Consider the following 10,774-nt stretch of genomic DNA (forward strand, 5'->3'; position numbering starts at 1 on the left):
GGAAAGAGATAAGCATCTTCCCCTTACCCACTCAGAGTTCCAATGCAAATTGCAGCTTTCTGCAGTCTTTGAGAGTGGTAAAGAAAAATTCTCAGGGAAAACATTTGTATAGCTGAGGGCTCTATCAAGTTGGGTAGCCATGTTACTCTGGCTGTGGCAAGATAAAAGAGCCAGTAGCACCTTAAAGACTATCAGCTTTTGTGAGTAATCAGCTTTTGTGAGTAACTGCTCGCTTCTTCAGCTACAGCTAGAATATGAGTCCATCAGTCTTTATATCTTGGAGAGTGGAGTGATTTCAGATGCCAAATGACAATAGCAGGTGAATGACAATAGCAGGTGTGATTGGATTAGGTGTGGTATGTAGAGAGGTAGTAGGCATGGAGAAATCAGCATTGGAATTGAGACAGGAAACCTGGGTTTCCGTGCCTCCAGTCCGTGCTCCATATAATAAGCATAGTAATAATAAAGTTAAATTAAATGCATGTCTTAACTAATGCATCCTTTTAAAAACAACTGTACAGGCTGGCATATCCTTTTAAAGGTCAGGGTATCTTTTGGAATATTATCATTTCAGAATTCCATAGGAACTTGATTTCTTTTCAAAGACCCCCCCACCCCCCTTGACCATCCTGTAAAAACAAAATGGAGAAAGTTTCTTCAGATGACAAGGATAAACAAAGCAGTCTTTACATTACAGAGTTTTCTGTCTGTTAAATAACAACTTGCCTGTGAACACTTTGAAGTAGAGTAATTATTGGTTATTGGCCTGCAAGAGACCATCAAGAAGATAAGATCAAACAAGTTAGCTTTGTGGCAATCTGTGAAGTGAGGTAATTAAATACATTTCTTCCCAGTCAGTTTGGGAGCTGAATGCTGTCTCCTCACATTCCAAAATGAGAACCAGGTAATGACTCTCTAATTTCAGAGGTAGGAAGTATAAGAATGATACGTGTGTGTGTGTGTGTGTGTGTGTGTGTATGTTGAAGTTCCATTTATGCAGTTTCCATTTGCTACAGTATTTGCTCAAGTGCAAGATGTCTTGATTTATTCCCAGGTATGCCATCAAAAAACAAAAAAGAGGGGTCGTCTTATATTGGCATACAAGCTACCATTATGTCCAGTTACATGTGTATGTGTGCTTATAACATTTTAAAGGGGCCACATTACATTCCAGGTCATCTTCCTTTTGAGTAAATACTGTATTTTTTGATCTAGCAAATTAGTTAAATACCATTACATGAAGGCTGAATTGTGGCATGATGTCTGTTGTAAGAACAAATGTGGCATAGTTCTCTAAAGTGGAAGTTGTCATGCTAGATCTCAGCTTCATTATGAACTCATTGGGGGGACTTTGAATAAGTTTTTACCTTAGACCCCCCCCCTTTTAATATATGCATGAAAACACTGGCCTATCTTACAGAGTTATTAGAATTACTAGGATAATACATGTTGAAGTGGTTTGAGCAATTAGAAAAAATGCCACATAGCAAACTTATACATCTATGATACTGAGAAGTGAACTGGGAAAACCACTATTCACATCTCACTTCTGCCATGTGAACTCACTAGGTGCCTTAATCATGCCTTTGCCTCTCACCCCCCCCCCATCTGCAATATAGGGATAACTAGACTACTTTACAAGGTTGTTGTAAATTTTACAGTGATAATGTACGTCAAGTTCTTTGAACATTCTGAAGTGTTAAATAAATGCTATCAAATCATGTTATTGTAGTGACTCACCTTAGACCATACAGGAAATTTATGCTCTTAACCTCTGTATAACACCAAATCATTTAATCTGAAACCCAGTGTGGTGTAATGCAGTGATTCCCCACGTGATGCCTGTCATTGACATAGTACCTACCAGTCTGTTTCCCAGCAGCCACTAGCTTCTTGCCCAAAGGGAAGAGTCCATTCTTCCTTTCCTCCACTTTGTTGGAGTAGGAGGTGTTTCAGAAGATCACAGGGTGGTTTCCATAAGGGGATAGGATTTTGTGGTTCCCCATTGCTGGTGCAGCTGCAGATAAAGGGCAGCAGCAGTGGGCCCTCCACATAGAAGGCTTTGCTGCATTTCCCCTGCTCCAGTCCCCCAGAAGTGACCACCCTCCTCCCCCGGTCCACCAGGGCTTTTGCAATTTTTTAAAAAATTGATATTAGAATATTGCAAGTGGGGACCTGCAAGAAACCTGTGGGGATGGTGCATCCCTTCCCCCACTTTTGCTTCCTTCCCTCTTCCCTCTTCTCTAAAACTCTCCCCCCTCTTCTCATGCCCTGCCCTTCTGTCAATCTTCCCCACCTCTCTTTCGTCCCCTCCCCTTATCTGTCAACCTCCCCCCCTTCCCCCTCCCCTTTTCCATCAGTGTCCCCCCCCTTCTCTGTCAACCTACTCCCTCTCTATTTCTCCTGGCCTCCCTTCTTGTCAGTATTCCCCCATCTCTCTTTCTTCCCTGTCCTTACTTTAGCAGCCATGGTTGCTGTGGTGTCAGGAAGCTGCTCCAGGCCCTGAACAGCTTTCCTGTCACTGAGTCGTGTGGCTTAATGCATTGGCAGCATCTAGGGATGCGGTATTCATCTCCATTTCCAAGCCGACAAGCCAGCACTGTCCCAGGACATTTCTGTGGTCATGTGGCTGGCATGACTAAACACCGAGGCGCATGGAAAGCTGTTACCTTCGCACTGAAGTGGTACCTATTTATCTACTTGCAATTTCTTGCTTTCGAACTGCTAGGTTGGCAGGAGCTGGGACCAGGGAGCTCACTCCGTCATGCGGCACACTCGGGTCTCGAACTGCTGAACTACCGGCCTTCCCGTCTGCAGTTCAGCGTCTTAACCACCTGAGCCACCGCAGCCCCAGATTATATTGATCTACTATAGTAACTATCCCCTGACCTGGACAGCCCAGACTAGGCTGTTCTTATCAGATCTCAGAAGCTAAGCAGGGTTGGCCCTGGCTAGTATTTGGATGTGAGAACTCCAAGGAGTACCAAAGTTGTGATGCAAAGGCAAGCAATGGCTAATCACCGCTGAAAGTCTCTTGCCTTGTAAACCCAAAAGGGAGTTTACAGCTGTGACTTGACAGTAAAAAGAAAAGGAAGTTGTAACTATAGGTGTAAGTTTGTAGCCTTAACCCTTGTGATTATATGCCTTCTTATATTCTTATGAAAGAGCCCTGGTGGATCAGGCCAGTGGTCCATCTAGTTTCATACAGTGGCCAACCAGTTCCTCTGGAGGTTTCCTTATATCTCCTCAAGAGAAGGGGATAGAGACTTATGGTTTTGTTTTTTTAAAAAAGAGAATGAAAGCTGAGAATTCAGAGAATCCACTACAGCTATTATTACAATGCTATATTGGTATAATAATATTCTAGTGTCAATTAAAAAAATAATAAAAAGACTTTCAGTGCTGGTGGGAGGAAATTGTTATTATGTGCCCAGGATCAGGGACAATGGCCAGTATTACCTAATCCCAAAATGTCACTTGGGAGAGATGGTCAACCATGCTTACAGATCATATAGGTGAAAATGCTCCTGCCAGTTCATACCCTTGGTTCCTAAATGTGGATATAGCCTCATTAAGCAGATCACAGCAACATGACTTTCTTGGTCATATAAGTCTTCCTAGGTTAGGTTGCCAGATGTACTAGGACTGATTTCCCACTAGCCATTGCTCCGTCCTCGCTCTTCCTTTCCCCTGATTCTACGTGTCGATTTCCCACCAGTTGCTACGCGGCTGCAGCTTCACCCGATATTCCCCGTGTTTTCTCGATCATGTTTTTTGAAGATCAAGAAGACATGGGGGAAATTGGGTGAAGCTGCGAAGCAAAATGCGGCTGCACAGCAACTGGTGGGAAATTGACATGTAGAAGGAAGATGAGGTGGGAAATTGACATGTAGAATCGGGGGAGGGGGAAGGAAGAGTGCAGACGGAGCATCGGCTAGTGGGAAATCGGTTAAAGTGTTTGCTTCATATGGTGCAAAATGACCCTCTACCCATGAGATATGAGAAGCAGCAAAACAAATGTGCAATTACTACACATGATCTTGCAGTAGCTTTTTCTTGTCTGAGATTGTTCGTCAATAGATTTCTGTGACAATGGAGAAGTAGAAGGTGCTGCTTGGCTGTTGTCCATGCTATCAAATCTTAAGGCTTCTTTGAGAAAAGACAATGAATAGGACTCTAGTTTATAGCTGGAAAATGAATGAAACAAGTTGGACTAGGATTGCCACACCCCTCTGGGAGTAGGGGATTCCCTGCCCCATCTCCTGTTTTGTTCTGAGCAGCAGTGGAAGAAAAATAAAACAAAAAAAATGCTGTCAGATTTATGGTTTTTCCATAGACTATCTGGTGATTCCTAGAGACTACTGATGTCACTTCTGGAGAAAAGCCACAAGTGCTGTCAAACTGTTGCTGTCAAACTGTTGCTCCCCCCACACACACACACACACCTGGTTTCCCAATGATTGCCAGACTGGGTCTGGCACTCCTATAAATTCCTTCATTTTTCAGAACTGAGCCAGCACAATGTAGTCAAGAATCTCAGACTACAATTAGGGAGTTCCAAATTTAAATTCCTGCTCTGTCATGGAAGCTCGCTGGGAATCTTAGTTCTTGGGCCATTGGTCACACATTCCTAGGCTAACTTACCTCATGAGGCTGTTGTCGTGAAAATAAGCTGGAAGAGGGGGAAATGACGTATTGGGTCCTTATCAGGCAGGAAAGTGGGGTATAAATTTCTAAATAAATGAAATAAAAATTAAGTTATAAGAACCATGTGCCCATTCCCTGTAGCAAACTGTGTCTCGGGTATCCTCTCTGTTTTCAGTGTTTTCCTGGCTACTTGTATATTAAAGTGCCAGTTTGGCTGGTTAACTTCCTTCCGTGTGGTATACTGAGATGAAAGTTTCAGCTTTGGTGTTCTTTTCTTGTTATCTTTGCTGGCAAGACACCTCATTAATGAACAACCTTCTGAAGTTTTTATTACTCCATTCAGTTTCTGCAATATGGGATGGTGTTATTATAAGGTGCAGAATTTTAGGATGGCTTTTGGTTGTGTATCATTTAATCCCAATTTTATGAATCACTTCACTTATGCATGAGAACAGGCCCATAGCTGGTTTCAAGCCTATGAACTTGTGTGGCTCCCAACAAGGAACTCTTGGAACTGTGGTTCTGTGAGAGGACTAGGAATTTTTTGACATCTTCAGTTGTTATTCACTTCTACCTTTTTTCTACCCCTTCAGCATAGGGAGAAATCACCATTTGATTAAAGGAGTGCTATACTTATTTCAGCACAGTAAAACTCCCTTTCTCAGCAACTGGAAATCTTCCCAAACCCTACTTTTTCCCATGGGTGGGTGATGGAAGGGTCAAAGAGATTTGTCCCCTCTGCCATCAAAAATCTAGAGAGAGATGTGTCAGAGATTCATTCCAAGTTGCAGTTTCTTTCTGGGGGAAAATGTCTGAATGAATGAATTTATAACCAACAATTTCTCCCACATCTTATTGTTGTATGAGAGAAGCCATGGCAGTTAATCTACTTCTGTATGTAATGCTGATGTATAATTAGAGTAAGAAGGAATAAAATGATGTTGAACCTATTTTACTCATTGGATATCTGGATCACATCAAAGGGGCCGTCATTTTATATTCCTAATGTATATGCCTGGCTGGTTTATTCCAATGTGTCTTCCACATTTATGACTTTCCACAGTGCTTGAACCTTGATAAATTTGAAGGCTATGCTGATGAAGCTCAAATCACTAATCGTGCTGTCTACCTCCTGGAGGAAAACAAATTTTGGGCTGGTGTTGTCTTTCCTAACCTGGACCCAGAAAGCCACCAGTTGCCACCTCATGTGACGTACAAGATACGTATGGATATAGATGCGGTGCAGAAAACAAACAAAATCAAAGACAGGTGATGGCTTCCTTTCATCTCATAATGTGTGTATGACCCAAGTCTTTGCCTGCTGTGTGGCCCTAAGAACAAGGTGGTACAGTGATGGCTCAAGACATCTGGATCCAGAGGCAGAATATCCAAATAGGATGTTTAGTGCTATACCTGGCCTCAGTGGAAACAATATAATGATAAATAAAATAATTGACATTTCAAAAACCACCATTTATTTATTTATTTATTTGATTTATATCCCGCCCTCCCCGAAGGCTCAGGGTGGCTAACAACGAGGCACAAGTGCCAGAACTAATGATAGAGCTGCTCCTGAGTCGAAGGAGGCTTTCAAACAGATAGGTGCATATGGATACTGTATAGTCTTGCTTCCCGTATTGATACAGAGCTGAATTTATTTCTAGACCCAGTCTTGTGGAATAGTAGAAAAAGAGAAGGCTTGGTGAGTGAGTTAAATCAGTGGGGCACAGTAAGGTAATGTTGCCACCTTTGAATTCTGAATGGTACCTCTCAGAACTGTAAATAATTTTTAAAAACCCACTGGTCAGAACCACATTCCCCCATCAGGTTCCTGGCTAAGTATGTGTTTTTCCTTCACAGGTACTGGGATCCTGGTCCAAGAGCTGACCCGGTCGATGATTTACGTTACATCTGGGGAGGGTTTGCCTACCTACAAGATATGATTGAGCATGGCATTATCAAAACCCAAACCAGTGCTGAAGTGCCTTCAGGGATTTACCTGCAACAAATGCCCTATCCATGCTTTGTAGATGATATGTGAGTAGTCTGTCTGTCTGTCTGTCTGTCTGTCTGTCTGTCTGTCTGTCTCTCTCTCTCTCTCTCTCTCTCTCTCTCTCTCTGAACTAACTGGCTGGCTGACTGGGTGGCAGTACAGAGTTTCCAGGAAGCTCGGAAGCTTTGCCTTTGATCTTGCTGGAGAAATCCCAGGATGAAGGCATTAGGCAAATTCTCCTCAAGGAGTCAGGGATTGTGCTGCCCTCATTAAGCCTGAGATAAGGAGGCTTGAACAAAAAACAAAGCACAGTAGGGTGTTTTCTTTAAATACCTAAAAAGACAGAGAAACTTAGAGGTTTGTGATTTCCACTGAAATAAAAACCTTCAATTGATTCATTAACAGCAGGAGAATGCAAGAGAGGTTGCACAGTTTGTAGCTGAGATTCTATTCCTCCTCCTTGGAATGAAAATGGGAAGAGCACTAATTTTTTAAAAAGCAAACAAGCCTTGTTTGGCGTTTTAAAAGCACCCAACAAGAGAATCAGTGCAGCTGTCCAGAAACATGAAAGGATTTTGTAAGACCTTTTATGTATTTGCATGTCATGCCAGCAGTTGAGCCCCAGATAGACCGCCAGATATTCTACCTCCAGGGCTACCGTTGGCACTTCTCCATTTCTGGCCAGGAGATTTTAAAGTTCTAGCAGAAGGAATACATCTACAGCATTGAGTTCCCAGTTTTGCATGGGATTTGTTGGGGCTCAGCTGTCTGCACTGCTCTGCTGGACTCATCTTATGCAATCCCAACAACACGTGAGTTTAGCAAATCAGCCCCCAACTAAAACTAGCTGGGCTCACTGCTGCAGCTTTTCACTCCTGAGGTATCTAACCCCTTGAGGTTAACAAGAGCAGACTTAGTCACATTAAAGAGGGAGAGACCAGAGAGGGTATAGCTTTCTCTAAAGGTTTCACATACCTTTGATTTATCATCAGTCACCATCAACCCCAGATCTCTCTCTGTTGCACAGAATGAAGGGTTCTTAAGACATGTAACTGGTTTTGCTCAAAATGGCACATCTCTTTAAGTAGCTTAATATGGGAGGAGATCCTACTTCTATAACATTTCATAGTTCTGTTGTAAAAGTTGTTTCAAGGCTATGAATTGGTCTTCTAAACTCAACAGTAGTAGACAGGTAGCCAGATCTGCAATAGCATGTCTTGTGTGTTTGTGAACAAAGATGCACCTCTGGAGACAGGGAGCCCTCTGCTGGTCAGTGACACCACGGTAATAGCCGACCACAAAGAGAAATCAAAACACTCGTAATGACTTTTATGAGGACCAACCAAAGTGACTCAAAACATTGTGCGAGCTTTTGAGTGTAGTGTTTGGAACATTTGTTTAAACATTAACACAACTTTCAAACCGGTGAACTGTAGTGTTTAGAGTGTCACATGAGCTCATGAGCCGCCTTACACTGAGTCAGATCCTTGGCCCATCAAAGTCGGTAGTGTCTACTCAGACTGGCAGCCTGTCCAGGGTCTTAGACGGATGTCTTTCATATCACCTACTGTCTGATTCTTTTATCTGGAGAGGCCAGGGATTGAAACTGAGACCTTCTGTATGTCAAGCAGATGCTCTGCCACTGAGCCATGGCCCCTCCCTAGTGTCAGACTAGGATCTTGGGAGGAGGGCAGGTTCAAATTCCCACTCTGCCATGAAAGCTTGCTGAATGACCTTGGGCCATGCTGTCAGCCTAACCTGCCTTGCAGTGTTGCTGTGAGGATAAAATGAAGGAGAGGAGAACAATTTAAGCTGTTTTGTGAAAGGCAGGGTATGTGGTGGAAAGAGCTGTCAAGTCACAGCTGACATATGGCAACCCTGTAGGGTTTTCAAGGCAAGAGACATTCAGGGGTATAGATGAAGCAAAATACACAATAAACCAGAAGAATGTAAATTAATGTAGTGGCCTTTACAGGAAGCCAAAAACCAAATGGGGAGTTTGAAGTCTATAGCTTCTTATAGTGAGGAAATTTTTTACCATGTCTGTGCTTCCCCGGGTTTCTGATCAGGTGCAATTCTGCGGTAAAATTGTCCCTAGGTGACTGTAGCTTAACACAGGCTGTGGTCACACGGAGCATTAGCCACGCTACAAAGACGGAAGATAGGCGGATTTTCCGGGCGCGGTCACAGCGCCACATCTGGGAAGCGTACAGCTCCCATGGCGAACCCAAGGCTTCCCGCCGAAGATGCGGGGTAAAAAAACTAGTACCTCCGAGGTACTCGTTTCCGGAAACCACAGGGCAAGGGCGGGCGCCTGATCGCGTTTCCGGTGGTAGGTCGTGGCATCCAGCGCCCGCCCATGTCCTATCGCTAAAAGGTGTTTTTTTCTCCAAGTCTCCACGGGATGCGCACAAGCACCCAACGTCACATGCACACACTTCGTTTAAAAACAAACAACACAGTTCCCTCCTCTTTTTTGTACCCCCCCACTCCTGGCTCAGCTGCACTGGGCAGCAGAGGGGGAGGTACAGTGGGGCGTGGCGGGGGGGTGGTCCAGACGACGCTCCTCCTGGAGGGGACCGACGGAGGACACAGTTTGCATTCCTCTGCAGCCCTGGAAGGGGTTAAACCCGCGGAGCCTTTTGCTAGAGAGGCAGCTTCTTTGCCGCGCCGCAGGATTGTCCTGTGATTGGCACCTCCCCCCTAACCACAGGACCTCGACGGGACCTCAACTGGACATCTGATTGCGCAGCCACACGTTATTTTGCTCCGGGGCAAACAGCCACACTCCCCCGCATTTTCCTGCCCGTGTGACTGGGGCCATAGTAAGTTACACTTGGTGTACATCTATTTGTATTCACATACTGTCAGGTAAAGGCCATTTCATACATGACATATTTTCTACCTAGAGGGAAACTCCATTTAGAGGCAATATTCATATGTAACTTGTTCATACATTCATTTTAAAAATAACTCTGCTGTCTATTTTGCTATACTAAGTTGTAGTAAAATAGACTTCTGCAGGTTTTTCACATGTAGTAATATTTATTTATTTATTTCATTGCATTTATACCCCACAATTCCCACGAACGGGCTCAGGGCGGCTTACACAAGGCACAAAGTGCATACAGTATATAAAATAGATAAAAACAGATTAAAAATCAACTTCATCAGGATGCAAGAACAGAAAACTCCCACCATCTTGCATAACAGAAGGGAGGACTAGGGCCATTAATAGATGGTACCTGGCCCTCCGGTGGTATCGCTCTATAATGCAGCGGTGGTAGTAGTGGCAGTGGCGGCTCCTACTCGAATGCCCGGCGGAAGAGCTCTGTCTTACAGGCCCTGCGGAACTGCAAAAGGTCCTGCAGGGCCCTGATCTCCTCTGGGAGCTTGTTCCACCAGATAGGAGCTGCCACTGAAAAGGACCTGGCCCTCGTTGCAGCAAGCCTGGCCTCCTTGGGGCTCGGGGTCACTAGCCGGTGTTGTGACCCCGACCGAAGTGCTCTTTGGGGAATATGTGGAGAAATGCGGTCCCTCAGGTATGTCGGACCCTGGCCATGTAGGGCTTTAAAGGTAAGCACCAGCACTTTGAAGCGAATCCGGTATGCTATAGGGAGTCAGTGCAGCGCTTTCAGTACAGGTCGGGTGTGCTCCCACCTAGGGGCGCCCACCAACAGCCTGGCCACAGCATTCTGCACCGGCTGTAGCTTCCGGATTTGCGACAGAGGCAGCCCCATGTAGCTAGCATTACAGTAGTCTAGCCTCGAGGTGACCGTCACATGGATCACTGTAGCTAGGTCGTTGCGGTCGAGGAAAGGAAGCAACTGCTGTACCAGCCGAAGATGATAAAAGGCTGATCTGGCAGTGGCTGCCACCTGGGCCTCCATCGTTATGGTGGGGTCCAGGAGCACTCCCAAGCTTCTAACCTCCGAGGCCAGCACCAAAGGTGCCCCGTCGAAGGTCGGAAGTGGGAGCCCTAATCCCGGTCCGGTCCGACTCAAGCACAGGACCTCCGTCTTCGCCGGGTTTAATTTCAGCCTGCTCAGTCTGAGCCACCCAGCCAAAGCTTGTAAAGCCTGGTGCAGGTCTTCTGGGTCAGAGTCCGACTGGCCGCCCAACATCAAATAGAGC

General features: G+C 44.9%; 1 protein-coding gene across 1 annotated transcript in view; it reads left to right on the plus strand.

Moving 5' to 3' along the window:
* Positions 1-10,774, plus strand: part of ABCA4 (ATP binding cassette subfamily A member 4) — a 175,784-nt gene that overhangs the window by 70,259 nt on the left and 94,751 nt on the right. Inside the window, exons 12-13 of the mRNA XM_015413325.1 lie at positions 5,711-5,916; positions 6,508-6,684. Coding sequence (XP_015268811.1) covers positions 5,711-5,916; positions 6,508-6,684 — 383 coding nt within the window. The remainder of the gene's footprint in view (positions 1-5,710; positions 5,917-6,507; positions 6,685-10,774) is intronic.

The sequence above is a fragment of the Gekko japonicus genome, unplaced genomic scaffold (assembly GCF_001447785.1).
Source record: "Gekko japonicus isolate JY-2015 unplaced genomic scaffold, Gekko_japonicus_V1.1 scaffold70, whole genome shotgun sequence".
Taxonomy (NCBI): domain Eukaryota; kingdom Metazoa; phylum Chordata; class Lepidosauria; order Squamata; family Gekkonidae; genus Gekko; species Gekko japonicus.